This window comes from Diorhabda carinulata, chromosome 3 (genome assembly GCF_026250575.1).
Source record: "Diorhabda carinulata isolate Delta chromosome 3, icDioCari1.1, whole genome shotgun sequence".
Taxonomy (NCBI): Eukaryota; Metazoa; Arthropoda; class Insecta; order Coleoptera; family Chrysomelidae; genus Diorhabda; species Diorhabda carinulata.
In genome coordinates, this window is record NC_079462.1 from 13898651 (window position 1) to 13917958 (window position 19308).

The following is a 19308-nucleotide window of genomic DNA, read 5'->3' on the forward strand; positions in this document are numbered from 1 at the left end:
TGAAATTTGTTTCAGCTTCTTTCTTAAATCCATTATAAAGAAAAGTGAGAAAGAGTGGTTATTTATTCATTATTCTAGGAAGTGATCTAATTTTTTCGTCTCAATTTGCTTACTCCACTTTAAGTTGATTCCAGGCATCAATTTGACTACTCATTGTAATTCGACCACAAAAAAGCTTCGAAAAGAAAAGGAAATATGCTTACCACCGAATACACTATTGACACTGGCATTCTGACTATTGGCTAACACTAGAAGCCTTATTTATTTCGGACGTAGGTACACATATAAATTACATCTGTATACAAAAATAGCTCTATTTTAGAAATATTATTTAGCAGAAATTCAAATTTGAAATATAAACTAAAAATAAAACAAGACTGTTATTAATCACAACTATAACCACCATTATTTTTTAGAACGAAACGACAATATGCATAAATTGGAACAAAAAAAATTCTCCTTCAAAATCAACTAATTAGTTATTCTTAGAGCAAACATTAAAACTAATCAGACTAAGACTAGCTAAAAGCAGTCTACACACATATCAACTTTGTGCACGCTACACACAGATTATTCACATTTATAACTGACTAATTTTGACATTCTCGTTTTTTATATGAGCAAAATGTGCACTATTCACCTTTTTTGGCTCAAGTTCTTCACATTCTTCATTATTTGAATGAGTAGGTTTTACTAGAATTGGGCTTACATTTTCACGTAAAGATCTTTTCAATGTCGGAGTTTAAAGTCTCTTCTCTATTCAAGGCGTGCCCAAATATGTGCTGACTTGCTTAATGAATTTTCTTCTGTTCGATCATTTTTTATTATTCTTGATCGTATTGTGGTCACATATTATAGCAGAATTAACAAAAGCCTTGTTTAGGATAATATACAGCCATCGACCATCTATTAGTCTTCGGCTGCCCGACATTGAGGAGTACATTTGATCAAATGAGTCAACTCCGCCTTATGTTTGATTCTTGTCAGGTTTACCACTTGAATAATTTATTACTCCATTGTCATCACAAGTTTCAGGAGGCCATCAAAACAAAACATAGAGCTACCAAAAAGAGGTGATCTCGAATTCTTCCATTGTTCAGGGATCTCCCATTTATTTAATCGTATAATGCCACTACAGTCAACTGAGACAAGTTATGTTTCTGTTCGATCGATGAATAGTCTGTGACAATTTCTATATATAAAATTCACCAAGTGGTACCCCGCCACTATTTGTACTTCTACTCCTATATATGGATCAGCGTCGATCATATATTTGGAAGTTGCTTTACACATTATCGAAAACTTGATGTCGTATTTATCTTGTTCAGTATGTTAATCCAAAATAGACACCTACCTCTAAAGCCGAGTAACTGTTCATCAATTGTCACCTCAGATCCAAGAATATGATTGATTCGACATTGCTTTATAAAGAGTTCCCAAATATTTCTAGCTGGTACAGAGATATCATTTGGTCGAAGAGTTGATCTCAAACTCATAAAGCATCTGACTATAAACTCGAACCTTTCTTTGCTCATAACTGATATGTATCGTGTACCAGAAAAGACAGAATCAAAAAGTTCATCTGTTGAAAGATGATTATCCTTCATGGCTGCAATCAAAGTCAATAATCCAATGAATACGCAGGATCAAAAACATTTTTCACATACGAGCTGCACCTCGAGAGATGTGGACCATGTTGATAGCTTATGCAGCAAGGGCTGAGCCGCTTTCTTCAAAGGGACCAGATTCTTGTAAAGAGAAACGTATTCAGTCACATGATTATATAAATCTTCGCTTTAAACGTCGTCGAAAATCTGGTCATTCTCACCTATTTAAAATTTACACAAAACCTTAAACATACGTCTCGCAGGCAGGCTATACTATACAATAAATTAATAATGGCGGGACTTACCTTAACGACACGGACACCGTGCGCTTGATCCCGTCGGCCATTGATATAGCAAAAAGCACGACGTGCTCCAACCGTTAGAAAGAGACAAACAATATTCAATTACGTGGATGTCTTACAAGCGTAGATAAGGTTTCTAGGGTTAAACCAAATGAGGCGTATGGGCCTTGTACGAATAGGAGAACTTTTGACGGCATTTGTCTTTTTGAAGTGCCTGGAACGGGCAGATGAAAATGTTTCCTGATCGATATATACCAATGTCTAGTTTTCGTCCTATGTACGAGTAATTTTCTTTAAAACAGGTCCCAAAGTTGCATGTGTTTAAGGTATATTCTCTTAAAAATCACTTGGGAACTCAAGAGAAATTTATACATAGATGATTAGTTAAAATATTAAATGTAAAATGTGAAAATATCAACTCAATTTTTCATATCAAACAGCAATCTTCGGAAATAAATATATGAATGGATTAGCAAGTAATATATAATATTTGTTCTCAGTATAGTCGCTAATCGGTATAATTAACGAAAAGGTCTGTATATGATTTATTAAGTCAGTGTTGAAGAATATATTTTAATAAAGTTGTATTTATTTTTTTATGTAAAAAGCAAGCACAAGAGGTGAAACCCTTTTACACTCGAGTAATTCGAGTAGTGTCTGCCGTGTGGAGATAAATATTGATAATATTGAGTTTTCTAATGAAATTTTTAATTCCATTTTATTCTTAAATCACAAAATTTTTTACATTTCAATAGTTTTGTCAAATAAATCATGATTAATAAAGGAAAATATAGGAACCTGTTAACAAAAACCATATTTGATATTCACAATTGCCAGTTTATTGTGGTTTTACATATTATCTCCTGTAACCATCATGTGTACTTTCCTATCAGAATGTAACATTTTTCGACTCTTTTCTACACCTATGATAGCTGATAATTGAAAGACATCATATTTGGAATACATGACAGAAACTGACAAATTTGATAGACCACTTGATTTCTTATTTAAAATAGTTTCTTGTAATAAATTACATATTTCAGAGTAGAAATTGGGAAATGTTGGAAGTTGGTAGAATAAGATGTGTTTGATTCCTTTAATTCTCTTACGATGGAAAAAATGAAATCTTTCTGTGTACAAGAGGAAATGTGCATCACCATGGTAGAACATATCTCTTGCTCGAGCTACTTTCCCGTCCTAAAATTATAATGATATAATAATTATAAAGTGTGCGTAATAAAATATTTAAAAACATTCACGCTGTATTCTACCTTATTAGGCATGTTTGGTTTTGTTACATAATACGCGTAATTTGATAAATATTAAAAGAATAAAGTTCAACTTCTGAGGTAAGGGTGTTTTAATAATTTTTAAAACACTTCATACGATCTCTTATACATAATCATAATAACTTTCTCTAAGTGAGAAAAATAATAAGAGTGTATGGCATGTAGTAAAGGGAAACAAAAGTTGAACTCATTAAAGTAGAAGTGTACATATAATAAGAGGTGTCTAAGAGGAGTATCAGGTATTTGTTAGTACGATATAACCAAAACTACTAGTAATCGAGTATTGTTTCATTGTTGATTGAGTTCAAAATTTAAATTATTATGAAAAAATAATGGTGACCATCAGAGTTCTGGCATTCTTCTAATCTGTAACTAAGATTGGTGATATTACGCCGATCCGTAGCCTTCGATATTGCTGCCATTTCTGATTTTATATGCTTCTGGGAGAACCGTTGATGTTACTTTTATGTGAAATGGCCTTGTTAAGGAATAAATCGTTAATGACTTCAATACAGACGGACGCATTCACTTCTTCAATTGTTTCCTTGTCATGGACTGCTGCATCTATATTTTCGAACATTCGAATGCATTTTGTAATCGACACTTGGTGCCGGCGCACGATACATAAGTTGAGCAGTTATTACTGAATTAACAATAAGATGACACGTTCGTACAGACAACGCATGAGGAATTCCCAGGTACTGCTCCATCGCGACTAAAATAAATGACACCCTTCCCGCCCCCGTACAAATCAACTTCAGAGTTAAAACAAATGCCCAATACTCTTTTGGAACCATTGTAGTAAAAATTTCAATAGGCAACTGCGTTCCGAGATACAAAAGTTTTCAACATTATAATTGCAAATATTTACATACCTTAGAATATTCACATATTTGTACAAAGCTTATATCTTCTTTCTTGAAATAATTCCTAACTCGTACATAATCAAAATAACTAGGAATATATATTAATGTATGTTTCATCAAACTTTCTTTTTGTTGCGGTAATATTGTATTAATAAAAAATTCAAATCTAGAATCAATTGCTTCAGCAGCGTTCTGACAATCAAATCTTTGAAAAACATGAGGAACCTGTACAACTACTTGACTAATACAACCAAGTTCAACAGGATTAATAACTTTTACTTTTCCTGCATAATTATGACACTTTTTGTTGAAAATTGCATTGATTTCTGGTAAATTATTAGACGAAAATATTAATGTTTGACGATAATATTTGGCCCAACCATTTAAACTCCATAATCGCACCCTAAAAAATCATACATTTATTTATAAATAAGTTGAAGCTTCAGAATTAAAATTATGAATACATCAAAATATATAGCAATTTATTTAAATGAGAACATGAACAAGTTGACTTCATAAATTCAAATTTATGAATAAGTTATAACTGATCACAGTTAATAGGTCAATTACAACACATATATGTCAAGACTCATTGCCGATTTCGTCCACTTGCCGAAATAAATTCGCGAAATGTTCAAAGCCAAATGATAAATTGTCTAAAATAGAAATTACTTCGAAATATCTTTGAGCTGATTTACAAATTTCGCCGACTGAGCTTTACGGAATTGCTTGTAGCATACCATTCGGTCCGTTACGTTTTTCTTAATATTGTTTATATACAGTTGTTCATTTAATACAAGGATGTATTGATATCTAGTTAGCCTAGACCAGTTCCATGCATAAACAAAATATTGCGTTACCATAGCAACGAACAATAACTTATTAGAACTGTCTGTGTAAAGTTTGGCGTCAAAAAAGTAAACCAGAGTTACGCAATAATTTAAAAGAAAAAAGATGTCCACCGAAATTGTGAAAATCGAAAAGTTGAAGTATGGAGCCATCATCAAATACCTGTATTTAAAAGGGTTAAGAGGTAAGCAGATTTACGAATTTATGCTTAATACCCTTGATAATCGATGTCCTTCGTATGCGACCGTGAAAAATTGGACTGCAAGCTTCAAAAGAGGTAAATTTTCCATTGAAAATGATGACCGATCGGAAAGGCCAGTTTCTGTGTCAGTCCCCGAAAATATCGATGCAGTTCATGACATGATTTAATCAGACCGTCGAATTGGGCTAATACGATTATTTGAAGCACTGAATGATTCATAGTTTTTACATTAAAAAAAGAGCTATGAATTTTACTTAAATTATTAAGGTTATTTTTATCATTGACAGCTTTTTCGTTCTCATGTATGTAAATTAATTCTCTTTTTCGTGTATTTGATTCTGTTTCACGAATTTTTGAATCTTTATAAATGAATTTATGTTCTATTATCATATTTATGACCTTTTAGTATAGTAGTGTAGCAAAGATAATATCCAATTCAAACTGAAAAATTGCGCGATGGTGAGTGTAAGTTATTTCTATCTGGTAATTTACCTCTTTATCAAGGCCAGTGTGCATTCTTATGTTTAATGATTTCATAGACTTTAATTTTTCAATCATTTTCACAAGTAGCTATTTAAAACTCTTGTTTATCGTTGCTATATATAAAGGGCAAAACTGTTCTATCCTTTGTTTTCTAGATAATGCCTTAATAGGCAAGAAGCCATGACGACAAAGCATTGTTATACATGGAAAAACTGCTAAGCCGCACATTAAAATAATATTTGCTATTTTATTATTGTATGTAATAGTAAGTCAATAATGATTATAAATTTTTCTTTATTTTCACAAATATTAGTGAAATCTGAAGTTTTAATTATACTTTCAGTATTTTGAAGTAAAATATAAATACTACTTTCAATTTCAACTCTACCTTGAAAAATCAGTTCCATGTGAGCTTTTTGGTTGCATATGTAAATGGTTCAAAATATGTATTATGTGATCCCAATTCTGCATTAAGAAAATATCGGTTTGATCCATGATTAGCAGTTCAATAGAAGCAAGAAAATCGTAATCTCTTTCAGACTCTCCTTCTGCTCCAATTATTGTTCTGAGACCAAGTGGTGATGCCACTATTATGTCAGATGAGTAGAAGTCTGAATATAGCTGAAAAAGAAGATAAGTGAATCAATACTAATATTATTGAACTGTTTGTTCGTTTTAATGGTTCAATCTCAGAATTATATTTCAGAAAAAATGATTCTAGTGTTGAATACTCTATGAATGCACTAAGAAAAGCTATAAGCAAACGAGTAATTAAAATATAGCACCAACGGGAAAAATGTATTCCTTTTGATAGATTCCCTTAAGTGCGTTGCCTAAATGGTCGAAGTTGCGCAACAATCAGGTATTGGGGAATTTTTGTAAAAAACGATTGTTATAGCATAGCAATGTAACATTTATATGGTGGAAATTATTTGTTATGAAATCCTGCATTATTTGGAGTGTTTCTATAAAAATGATATTAATCCTTATTGAAATAATTACAACATAGACGGTAATAGGATGAATCTCTGGAGATTAGTGCTTATTGAGTGAACAACATGATTGTGTTTTCAACAAATAATTATTCTAACGAAAATGCATTCAACACATTCAAACGGCTAACAAGAGCGGATTATTCTGTAAGCATTGCACATTTTAACAATAATCTGTAGCAATAATAAAGCACCGTGAAGAAAATGCGCTATAATTTAGTTACTTCACTTTCCGGAGTTTTTAAACGGCAAAATATAAAGATGTCGAATAAACAACATCTAGCATTCAGTGTGCTTTCAGTAAAAGATAGAACATTGACAGCTTCACTTGCTAAACACGTATTGTATGAAGGCAATGCTTACGAATTACTTACTCATAATATATCTTTTAAAAAGCGCTGTTTTGTTAAACTTAAAAGTGTATTCATAGAAAAATAGATCTGTTGGAAATTGGAAAAACAGATTCTATAAAACAAGTCAACGTCATTCGTAACGCCCTTCTATTCTAATTTGCGAGGATAAACATATCAAAATTGTTTTCATAAGATTCGAAAAATTATAATTTGATTTATAAAAAAAAAAGATTTAATAAACATAATTTGAAACAATTGATGTTTTTAAAGAGGTTATACGACTATATCCAAAGTTTGCAATCAGAATTTATCACGAATTTAGACCTTTTATTTATAATAACATTAGAAAAAAATGGATGGTACAAAATAGCTTTAATTTTTTGTAGTTTGATGTTACAGAACATTGAAGACGAACAAGAAGAAATATAAACCATTCTGAGAATCCTAATGGAGATTTAGGAACCCACAAACATTTGCGACCAATTTTATTAAAAATACGAAAGGCACTTACTTCTTTAATTAGGATCACTACTTGACCAAAAACTTTTTAACATTTTTATATGGATTTATTTTATTATACTAATTTCTTATTTTTTTGAAGTGTGTCAAATGAAACCTTTCAACGGAAGAATTGGAAGAATCTTATTGAGGTGTAATTAAATTTAAAGCAAGTCTCTATCAACTAAGAAAGATGTTGTTTTGGAGGTGTGGCAATAATTTTATTTATGTAAAAAACAAGCACAAGAGGGTAAGCCTTTTTACACTCAGCAATTCGAGTGATGCCTGCCGGGTGGAGATTAAACAAAGTAGTTACTAACAGTCGTCCCATAACAGCGGAGTCCTCTAATGTACATATAGGCGCATTCGCAGACGACGCAGATATCCTAACAGGCCATGAAAATCCAGCGGAGGCATCTAATACACTACAGAACCACCTAGGTCAATTGCAAGTCTGGTTGCACAAATAGAAAATCTAGATAAATGAGGCCAAATCTACCCATGTAAATGGAAACAGAGAAAATTATAGAACTATACTGGTCAATCGGAAGGATATCGAATCTATCATTAGATAAAAAAACTCCTTTTATATAAAGTAATTATTTAACCAATATGAATTTATGAAATAAAGCTGTGGAGTTGTACAAGCAAATCTATAATTCAGAGAAACCAATCAAAAATATGAAGAAGCCTATTATAATGAAAGTCTCAAAAAGAGATATTGTCATGAGATCTGCTGGAAAGTTAATGAAGACTTTTCACATGTATTCTGAATTATAAAAGAGTAGGATACTATTTCCAAGACACTATATAGGAGATTCAGAGTTTGGCCAGATACAATCAAAATCCGGTTTTCACAATATAATTTTGTCAACTTTTCTGTGTACACAGACAATATCAATTCAGAACCGGCTTTTTCATAGTAACACCGAAAATTATTTATGCTATGATATATTCTATACAAAAAAAATGTAAACATATTTGAGTGATAGAACCGAAAATCAGTGGTAAAGTTGTTCTAATTATTATATAATTAGAACATTATATAGAAATTATATAATTATTATATAATAATATATAATAAAAATTTATCTGAATATTACTGAAAAATTATTATACAATAATTTTTAAATAACCAGACCTATTCAAAGGGTTAAACACCCCCTTAGACTGGATAAAGCCTACCTAGGTTTTAGAGATGAGTAATATTCACATAAACTTTTTGTTAATTATAAAATTTAAGCTGCAGGAATATTCTCTTAAATGCATTCAGTACCTGAACAATGCTCTCTCAGTGCATTTGACCTTCTACTGCGTCGGGCGCCGAGTGTTAGACCCTTCGGATAGGTCTGGCATTTTGAATAATGACTTAGAATGGTCATTTGAACACTCTGTGTAAATTTCAACTTTTATAATTTAACGTGAGAGAGCTCAGATACTGCGCACCTTGATTACCTGATACCTACTCAAGGTTTATAACCCCCAAACATAGTACCTTACACCAGTGAGAACATGCAAAAAAATTTGCAGCTTTTATACTTTAACGTATGTCTTTCTTAAAGGACCACAACAATTTTGATGAACCAAAATTAACATTCATAACGAAAATCGCTCCGAAATCTACCTCCACAGATATTAACCAGAAGGGTTCATAGTTTACATTCTATTAATAATTACCTGCTGGTTCGTGTCAGATTACGAGAAAAAAATTTTTTTTTAAATTATTTTCCTTTTCTTTATTTAACTCTTTCATTTATCAAAAGTACTTATAAATTCCAGTTTCTTTGTTACAAATGTTTGTTTATATTTAATAAACGTATTATTGTCTTTAATCCTCATGAATTGTTAAATCAAGAAAGTGAATAAAGAAATAAAATTCAGTATTAGTATAGCATACATAGCAATATGAACCAAATCGCAATGTTTTTAATTTTCCCAGAACAAACCATATAGATTTCAAAGATTATGACTAGACATATGGACAATTCACGATTTGAACTCGAAAATATTCCAAAGGAAAAGGAGTTCTGTGTGTGCGAAAAAATTAATGTGAATTGAATGGTACCTAACCTACTCCTTTTTGTATGGAAAAGGGGGGATTTAGTTTGCTGAAAGCCCCCATAACCTTTTATATGGTTGCTCCTATCAAAAAAGTGATCTAAGTTAAAGTTGCTAGAAATAGGGCGTAGAATTCATTTACTACATCAAATAATTGGGTTCCAATTAAAAAATGTGTCTCCTGGCAACCCTGAATATCAAAATTAAAATTTGAATACAGAAATCGATTCCTCAATATAAAATCATGGAGTTTACACCCAACTTTTTTTAATGCAGCCAACAGTCTGGCCATTAAACTACAATGTCCAATAATTTGGTCTTTCGCACCAGTGTGTGGACAGTAAAAGGGAACATGGAATAGGTACTGTGCTGGACCCAGTGTGAACATATATTTAAAAGCATGTATCCTAGTCGAAAAGAACTCTAAATCAGCACGGTGGGTTCAATTTCATATGTGACACAAAGTAGCATGAGTCTACTAATTTGAATGTTTGTCCAGAAATTACCATAATGTTAAAGCCACTGATATTCTCCTTACCTTCAAACTCTTTTTTGTAACAGTTATGCCAATTTTGAAATCATCACTTGTATTGCCCTGAAATAATAGTTCATAGTCTTCAGGTTTTGGATTCTTTTTAGGAAAAAATAACTCTTTGCCTGTATAGTCTTCAATAAACCTATTTTTGTTCATAACATTACCTTTATCTTCTGAAATAATTAAACTGATAATTATTTGAATAGTTTTGTATGCAGCATCTTTAAAAGGTAAAATTACTAGAACCTGAAACAAATTATGTATAAAGAGAATTGCACAATATTAATTTTAGTGAAATGTGCTACAAAAGTATATATAAAATACTTATTCTTAGAACAATCATTATACAGAAAATGAAATGTTGAATATATTAAAAATGAAGTAAGCAAAAAGATAAGATAAACTACTTCAAGCAGCAAAAATAAGCAAGAACACTAAGATATACTCGATCAGAAACCTCTGTTTATAGACATAATTAAAATCACATACTACCAACTTACTTTAGGACGTACTAAGCATTGATCTCTAAATTCTTCAGGTATTTCATCTTTCTTGGTCAATCTTGCATTATGGTGAATAACTTTTAGTCTTGTTTTTAAAATATGATTTACTGCATGCACACAGTAAATATACCTAATTTCTTCGGAATTACTGAATGTTCGTTCAGGATAATAAAAGTCCTGATAATTATTAATAATAGAAAACATTTCCTCTTGCAATGGTGTGAATTTTTCACTATTTATAATAGCTTTGTTCACTTTTGGTAGGTTACCAACAATTTGTGATTTGATGTATAATTTATCAAAATCATGATATTTCATCAGATTTGGAACTCTTCCCTGGGTAGCATATGTCTTGTTTCCTGATAATGTAAATGTATCTTCCTTGACTATAGATGGTAATTCACATTTTGGAATTTGAAAATGTAAATTACGCAAAACTGGCCAAATCACTGAAATATTTGTTGAATTTACAGGTGTCATTTGAAGTGTCTCCAGCATGGATTCATGTAAGTCATATAATAGATGTTTATTGAATGGATCTTCCTTGTCATCTATCATTTCATCATTAACCAAAGCAATATAAGAATCAGAATCGTTTTTGCTCTCACTTAAACATACATCATCTTTTTCTACATCACTAAAAATGTCATTATTCTCATATTCACCACTTTTACATTGGTTAGCTTCATAGCTCTGTTCTTCAAGAAAATCACTATTTTCATCATCACTATCATCATTAGTTACTTCATTACTATTTGAGAAGAGAATATATCCTTCACTGTCACTGCTACTATCAATTGCTTTTTTGTTTCCTTTATTAGAAAATGTATTAATAAGATTGTTCAAATCCACAGTTTCTTCTTCTGATGAAGATGTTTCTGATCTCAATTCTTGGTTTAACTTTTGTTGTTTGTGTTGTGGTTCATAATATGTACCAGAAGAAAATGTTCTAGTCTTACTATTTTTCTTAATAAATGACTTAAATTTTTTCCTTGATTTCAATTTCTGGGTTTTTTTCTGTTGCATATGTGTTTTTTTAACAACATCTTTATACTTCACTTTTCCTCGGCGAGCCATTACACCAATAAAAATAAAACAAATATCAATTGTGAAACTTAATGTTGATTAATATTTTTCCTAACCTTAAAAGACATCACATGCTGGAAGTGTTCATAGAGTTAATATAAAAGATAGAGAGAGCGACATGTAAGTGAAATCGTACCATTGGAAGATAGACAAAGAGCATAGGTTGAACCATATGTGTAATACTCTTATATGGACAGTTTCTATAAGTAGAAGCTGTTCCGACAGAATGGCAACGATTTCTCTACCCTCCGAGGTTTCAGCTCGGTTCGGCGCATTCTCGAGCATGTGCAGTAGAGATAAAGTGTCTCGAACGAGAGAGAAAATTAATATTGTCGGCACCGTAACGTAGGGACGTTTTTTCCCATAGTAACTGTCCATATAGGAGTATTACAGGTAAGGGTTCAATCCTCTCTACCCCTTTTCACTCGCTTTATTGGTATTTTAGACTCACTTGAACAAGATCCCATGATGTAAAGACTACAAGGTGTGTTCTTCCCGAGGGCTCATTTTCGACTCATTCTGCGCATCTCTTTAGGAGCGAATTCTCATTGGCTGCTTCCCAGCTGGTGCGCAATAGCACACCTTATAGTCTTTATATCATGTATTAAATTCAAATGTTTCAAATTGGAGCGTCATTTTGGGAGCGAATTCTCATTGGCTGCTTCCCAGCTGGTGCACTATAGCACACTTTGTAGTCTTTACATCATGTAAGATTCCATACCTCGCTCTCTCTATCTTTAATATTAACTCAATGGACGTGCCGTCGATAACCACAAATCACCTATTTCTATAGGTGGCTTGTACCGATAACCTGCAATATTTAATTAGAATTATTTTGACAAAGTTCAAAGTGGATGTACTCGGAAGAATATAGGGCTTATCAAAAACTATGTTCCAGGAGAAAATAGTACACCAATCAGCTGGATGCAACCCGAACAGACATTTTTGTCAGCTTTCGAACGTCGCGTTCCGTTTTGGATGAATATATATATATATATATATATATATATATATATATATATATATATATATATATGAAGCTTTATAGTTTTTCTGTTTATAAATATATAAATATTAGCACATTTGTATAATAGATTTCAAGTGTCTACACGTCTACAAAAAACACGATTCGTCTTGCAAATGGATGAGTCTACTGATGTCGCTGGTCTGGCTATCTTGCTGGTTATCGTGAGATATCCATATGAAAGTTTTTTTGAAGAAGTCATACTTATGTGTTCACCGTTGCCCACAAACACTACCGGAGAAGAAATTTTTACTAAAATAAATATATTTTTTGAAGAAAATAATCTCAGTTGGAACGATTGCATTGACATTTGTACAGATGGGGCCAAGGCAATGACGGATAAAACAGCAGGAGTCGTGTCACGAATACAAAAAAAATCACCTAATTGTGGTTCCAGTCATTGTTCCCTGCATAGACAAACACTAGCAATGAAGCAAATGCCGTCAAACCTAAAATTAGTAATGGATGAAGCGGTAAAAATTATTAATTTTATCAAATCACGACCACTACAATCCTGATTGTTCTCATTAATGTGTGAAGAATATGGTAGCAAACATAAAACACTGCTGCTCCATACAGAAGTGCGATGGCTGTCTCGGGGTAAAACTTTAACAAGGCTATTTGAACTTAAAGCCGAGTTACAAATGTTTCTTTCAGATACTTCTTTTAATTTGAAAGACCGTTTGTATGATAAAACTTGGTTGTTCCGACTGTCTTTCATGGCGGATATCTTTCAAAAACTGAACGAATTAAATTTATCATTGCAAGGTAAACAGACAACAGTGTTCCAGGCCTGTAACAAAATAACTGCCTTTAAAAGAAAATTAGATTTTTTGATTATTTGCGTTAGTGAGAGAGAAATAGAAAGCTTTACGTAACTCAGTGAGTTTGTTAGCGATAACGACTCAGAAATGTTTCAAGATGATGTATTTGAAGAATTGGTCCAATATCTCACTTCGATGCGCGCATCTTTTGAGAAGTATTTTCCCGAAGAACAGAATACAAAATCGAAACTGAATTCATGGATTCATAATCCTTTTTTACCCACCTTGCAAAAGCCCGAAAGTATGTCAAATGAGATATATGAATCTCTTTTAGAAATGTCATCAGACACAAGTATGGGTCATTGTTCAAAACGACATCTCTCAACGATTATTGGTGCAGAATCCGTGATGAATACCCAATGCTTGCCAAAATGGCTCTGAATATTCTTCTTCCATTCCCAACAACATATTTGTGCGAAACAGGATTCTCAACCTATGCAGCCACGAAAACAAAATACCGGAATAGACTGGACGCCGATCCTGATATGAGACTTCAACTGTCTTCTATCAAACCTGATATCAACCAATTGATGAAAAATAAAAAAACAGTTTCATACCTCCCATTAGTTATTTTTTTTTTCTTTTTTAATACCTTCTATTTCTATTATTATACTTGTTATGTAAGTAAGTAATAAGTATATGTTACATTCTACGTTTATTATGCTTATTAATAAAGAATATACTTTTAGAGACTATTGTTTTATTGTAGGGTTCCGTCAAGTATTTCGCTTTCCAAAAGGTTTCCGTCACTAAAAAGTTTGAGAATCGCTGTATTAGAGCAACGTAGAACGGTCTATCTATTCTGAATGGTACACTAAGCATTTGTTTGCTAGAATTGTTCGAAGTAATCAGGTAAACCAATCGCGGAAGACGAAAAACGTTTTTGACCATTCAAGACATGGAATCGAGCAAATGCATACGGAAAACGCATGTTCCAAATTGTCGTCTTTGAGATCTGTGTGCCAAGCACAGAAAGAATTCTTGTCTAAGATTGGGCTTCATGAGCTTCAAATGTGCATTTTAAATACAAATTATATAGTTGAAGTTATCTAGGTATTTATTTAGATTTACATTCGTATGTTTTAAACGAAATCACAACCGAACTGCTTAAAAAATATTTCCTTACATTATTGGATGCAAAAGCAAATTCAGATTATGCATTATTCCTCAATAAAGAAGTCTATAAAAAGTATGGTTATAAAGAAGTATTTATGTAGTATTCGTATTATGTATTGAATTAATCCAGTATCTTATACAAAGATTATATACTCGATCTTATATTTCGGACACGGCAACAAATAATTTGTGGTATGTTTTAGAATGACACTTAACATAAAGCTCACCTACGATTGTTCCAATTGATTCTTGTGTGCTGAGCTCCTAAGTGTTGATCTAATGAATTTCGTACATAAAGTGCTTAATATATTGGAAAACAACTAAGCATAGCGCAAATACGCCATATACGTCTTTAATATATTTGTACTGGGAAAGTGCCTTTACGCTCTCTCTGTGAGATTCCGAACGTCAATACACTCGAAGTATAGATATAATGCTTCGAGGTAAATGTTCGTGCTGTTTGAAAAATTATTTTTACTTTATCTATGATCTATTTAATAAATGACGGTATGGAGGGTAACCTCCAAATATGACGGTATATTTCTCTATGAAAGTTCTCACTATAAAATGATAGTTTATCTATTGAAGTAATGAGGTGATAGTTTTGTGGTTACAGCTAGTTAGGACATTGCTTGAACATTCCTAGTGATAAATGTCTTATTGCTGATTGGTCGTTTTAAATATTTTTTACAAATCACAGTACGCCATAATTGTTGTCAGTATTAACGAATTTTGCTGTCAAAAAAATAAATTCCAAGAGAAAAAAGTACTGGTGAATATGGCTCAAAACGTAAATCCATTTCTGGAACAACAAAATGATATTACAAAGCAAAATGACGAGTTGAAAAAGACTTCAAATGATAACCATGCAGTGACAAAAAGGTAACTAAACTTTTGCTATAAATTAAATGGTTTATTGAATTACAATTATCACTAATGGTACCTACAGCAACATTATATTGTTATCCAAATTACTGATTTTATTAGTCCTGTAATTTATCACATTATATTTTTCACTAATATCAATACATAACTCTAGAGGTTGGAATTAGAAAACTATAATTTTATTCTTTAAAAAAATCATATTGTAATATTCAAAATAATAGAATGAAACTTTAGATTAACAAAAAAGAAACAAAAATATTACTTGTAAATTATTTTTTCAGATTACACAGTGAACTTATGACCTTAATGATGAGTCAAGATAAAAGCATATCAGCTTTCCCTGATGGGGAAAACTTCTTTAAGTGGGTTGGCACAATAACAGGTCCTAAAGACTCGGTCTATGAAACTTTAAAATATAAACTCAGCTTACAGTTTCCTCATTCTTACCCCTATACGGCACCTACTGTTAAATTTATCACTCCATGCTTTCATCCCAATGTAGATACCAGTGGCAACATATGTTTGGATATATTAAAAGATAAATGGTCTGCATTATATGATGTAAGAACAATTTTGCTTTCAATCCAAGTACTTCTTGCTGAACCAAATATTGACAGTCCTTTAAATCCTTTAGCAGCAGCTAAGTGGCAGAAACAAGAGGAGTATAAGAAATATGTTACAGATACATATAAGGAGGCTTGAGGTTATTTGCTTAATATATTTAGATTAAACCAATTTTAAATGTGAATGTAAATTATTTGTTAAGGATTTTATTACTCATTTTTAAGATTTGCAATACTCAGAAATATTTGAATGTGAACTGTTATTGATGGTATTATTTGTCTTATTTTTTTGGATCATTAGTCCAAGAGTTTCAAGTTTAGATATGTAATAAATTTGTTAAATGTCTACTCATAGCCAGAATCAATATTTGTGATACAAAACCCAATTAAATGTTTTTTTTTATTCATATGGGACAACTGTTTTATTTTTCATTTCCGCAATGCTTTAACAAAAAGTGGATATTTTTGTGGAATTAGTAGCCACTATAAGAAGGTGGATTTCAATATGATCCTATTATTTTATAGCTATTTGAAACAATGGTCTAATGATCCAAAAGTATAAATATTTCTTCAATAATTTTAAACACTGTGGCATATTTTGAAAAGATTCTTGTGACATGCAGAAATAAATATACCACATTATTTTTTGTACATCTTACATTTTTAGCTTTCAACTTAACTAGGGATTTTTTGCAAAATTAATGAAAATATAGCCATATAAAAATCTCACTCAATTTCTATGGAAATTCAAATTAGGAAAGTAGTTGAATATGAGTATTTTAATATTGGAATCAGCTCTTGTATTGCCCAGGTGAACAAGGTAATACTTAGAATTTTAGGATAACATACAAAGCCATTCTTCTCATTCGCTTTATTCTTGGCTTCCAAAGAAACATAAACGAATTGATAAGTCATATCCTGTCTTATTTTTTTTGTATATCTAAAATTGCTTCAAAATATAAAATATTCCCCATTCAATTCCGATGGAAATTCTAATTTATAATATGGTATTTTTTGCAACTCTAAATAATTCTTTTCATTTTATTATACTGGAATGTAATGTCCTTAATATGCAGAATGCTTCAAGAATTCTGTACAGTTTCCATAACATCTAATGTTATATTCTATATAATTATAACTTTATTTAATATTCACATATCTTTTATGTTTAACAAAGTCTATTCTAATTTTTTGAACAATTTTATTGAAATTATTTATTATTTGATTACTGACACTGTATTGCCTTTAAATTATATTCTGAAGGTTTGTTTTGTTTCAAATGTTCTAAGATTGCATTTTCTTCGTCTTGAGAATTGAGATTTGCATGGTTTTTATTATATACGTCTATTTATTAATCCTCTTTCGTTTTTGTTTGGATATTTAAATTTAAAATTTGTCTTCAATATTTCTTATAAGATTTTGAATAAGATTAACTAGATGTTTTCTCAATTCTAATAAACATGTATTGTTCCATATCTCATGCATAATATTAGGATTTATTGGTGTCTTTTATTTCTTTTGTTGCTAGTCCGAAAGACATGAATAATAAAATATATATAAGTTTTATTTTTGGATCCTTTTATATTTGAAATATGAATATCATCTGTAGTATTGAAGTGACTTGAAACAATTTTTGACAATTTATTTTTCTGCTTACTAATTTTATTTTCTTGGTTTGATATTTGATCTTTGTTTTCCTTTGTATTTAATTTTGAAAATATTTTTTAGGTAGAGGAGCTGGTACTTTTATAAGCTTTTAATATTTCTTTCTTTTTAGTTTATTATAGAATAAAATAATTTTAATTTTTTCTGACTATGAATATAAATATTAACTAATTGTCTATTAATGTCAAGATCAAAGGAAGAGTTATTATCTAGATTACCTGTGATAATTTTGTTTTGTTTCAATTTTGTCCCTGGGTGAATACTGTATTATCTTCCAGATGGGCATAATATATCTTTATTTTGAAAGATTCTTTCTTAAATTCAGACTGATCATTCAAAAGTAATTATTTTCAATTATTGCCCTGCAAATTGTAAAGAATATTGTGAACTAATAAAATTAGTTCTAATTTTATGAATTTCTAATAAATATTTTACTAAGGTATTCTTTAATTCTGTCCCATTATCTGATATTTTTTGTTTTGGTATAAAATGATGGGTGAAATATTGTACAATCGATATTCCTTGAGCTGAGCTGCTCATATTTTGAAAAATAATAGTCAAAATTTAGTAATTTCTAATGTAATAGTAGTGGTGGTTTCACAGGTTTCTGATAATATTCTGTTAGGTGGTATATTTCACATTCGTTAATATAGGTAAGTTTGAATTTAAGACCTTGGTTCAACTAATGGTACTGCGACTTTATATTATTTTATTTCATTTAATCCTCTATGGTTTTGTTTACTTTTGTGATAATTTTGTCGATTTCGTTTAGAGGGATAAGTTTTTTATTACAATTGATAAATGAAATTTGTGAATTTTTAAAATATAATTAGGTGTTAACATCTCAATTTATTCCATATATCCGTTATATTTATCACCAAAAGTTATTTGGTTAAGCTTGCATTAATCTATAACGACTCTAAATTTTTTATAGAATCTTAATTTTCTGGTTCTAAGTTTTCTTTTTTATGTGTTTTGGAAAATTTTAATTTTGCTTGTAGAAGTTGATTGATTACCATTAACGTGAAAATAGCAGAATATTATTTAATTAATTTGATAATAGTATTACATTCTTCAGAATGAATGGTCGTTCAAACCTATTGATATCAGATTTGAATTTTTCTGTTAAATAACATAAAAATTTGTGTTCAAGTTTCGTTTGCATTCAACTTTTCAACCTATAAGAATATTTAAATCTGCTCTCAAATATGACTCACGGGATGGATTTAAAATGGTGTAACTGTCTTAACTATTTTCCGCTTTTATGAGACATTCGGGTATTTGTGACTTTCATATACAGTATCAATAATGATAATTTTGTAAGTTTGGTCTATTATTTTTGTTATGTGGTGGTCTCATTTTCTTGTTTTAGTTCTAAGCATGCAAATGGCTCGTTTATCTGCGAAAATAATCATTAAATTTCTGCTGGAATTGTCAAAGTTCACTTGAAATTCCTCTTCTTTACGAGCCAACAATATTGGAGTTAGGCTACTGATTTAACTCAACCAAAAGTCCCAATATTACCTACAGAGGTATGTAAATAAATCATTGAAACGAACCGTTTGTTATATTCGCGTGTTTTAACATATTCCAATGATTTAATTAACG

The 19308-nt window shown here is 30.9% G+C and overlaps 2 protein-coding genes across 2 annotated transcripts; one reads left to right on the forward strand and one right to left on the reverse strand.

Moving 5' to 3' along the window:
* Window positions 1–2725: 2725 nt before the first annotated feature.
* On the reverse strand, window positions 2726–12111 carry LOC130891035 (U3 small nucleolar RNA-associated protein 25 homolog). The gene is made up of 5 exons (XM_057795523.1): window positions 10535–12111; window positions 10038–10280; window positions 5987–6219; window positions 4074–4467; window positions 2726–3106 (listed from the first exon to the last, which is right to left on the reverse strand). Exons 1-5 carry the CDS (start codon window positions 11612–11614, stop codon window positions 2759–2761), a joined length of 2298 nt encoding a protein of 765 aa, XP_057651506.1. The 5' UTR covers window positions 11615–12111; the 3' UTR covers window positions 2726–2758.
* Window positions 12112–15184: 3073 nt separating this feature from the next.
* LOC130891124 (probable ubiquitin-conjugating enzyme E2 C) lies at window positions 15185–18142 on the forward strand. Its single transcript, XM_057795694.1, has 2 exons — window positions 15185–15469; window positions 15754–18142. Exons 1-2 carry the CDS (start codon window positions 15366–15368, stop codon window positions 16172–16174), a joined length of 525 nt encoding a protein of 174 aa, XP_057651677.1. The 5' UTR covers window positions 15185–15365; the 3' UTR covers window positions 16175–18142.
* Window positions 18143–19308: the final 1166 nt, after the last annotated feature.

Coding starts and splice junctions, on each gene's coding strand:
- LOC130891035 (XM_057795523.1), bottom strand. CDS start 11,614: ATGGCTCGCCGAGGAAAAGTGAAGTATAAAGATGTTGTTAAAAAAACA. Junction 10,281..10,534: donor AATGCTTAGTACGTCCTAAA/GTAAGTTGGTAG, acceptor AATTTGTTTCAG/GTTCTAGTAATTTTACCTTT. Junction 3,107..4,073: donor AAATATGTGAATATTCTAAG/GTATGTAAATAT, acceptor TTATAATTTTAG/GACGGGAAAGTAGCTCGAGC.
- LOC130891124 (XM_057795694.1), top strand. CDS start 15,366: ATGGCTCAAAACGTAAATCCATTTCTGGAACAACAAAATGATATTACA. Junction 15,470..15,753: donor AACCATGCAGTGACAAAAAG/GTAACTAAACTT, acceptor TTATTTTTTCAG/ATTACACAGTGAACTTATGA.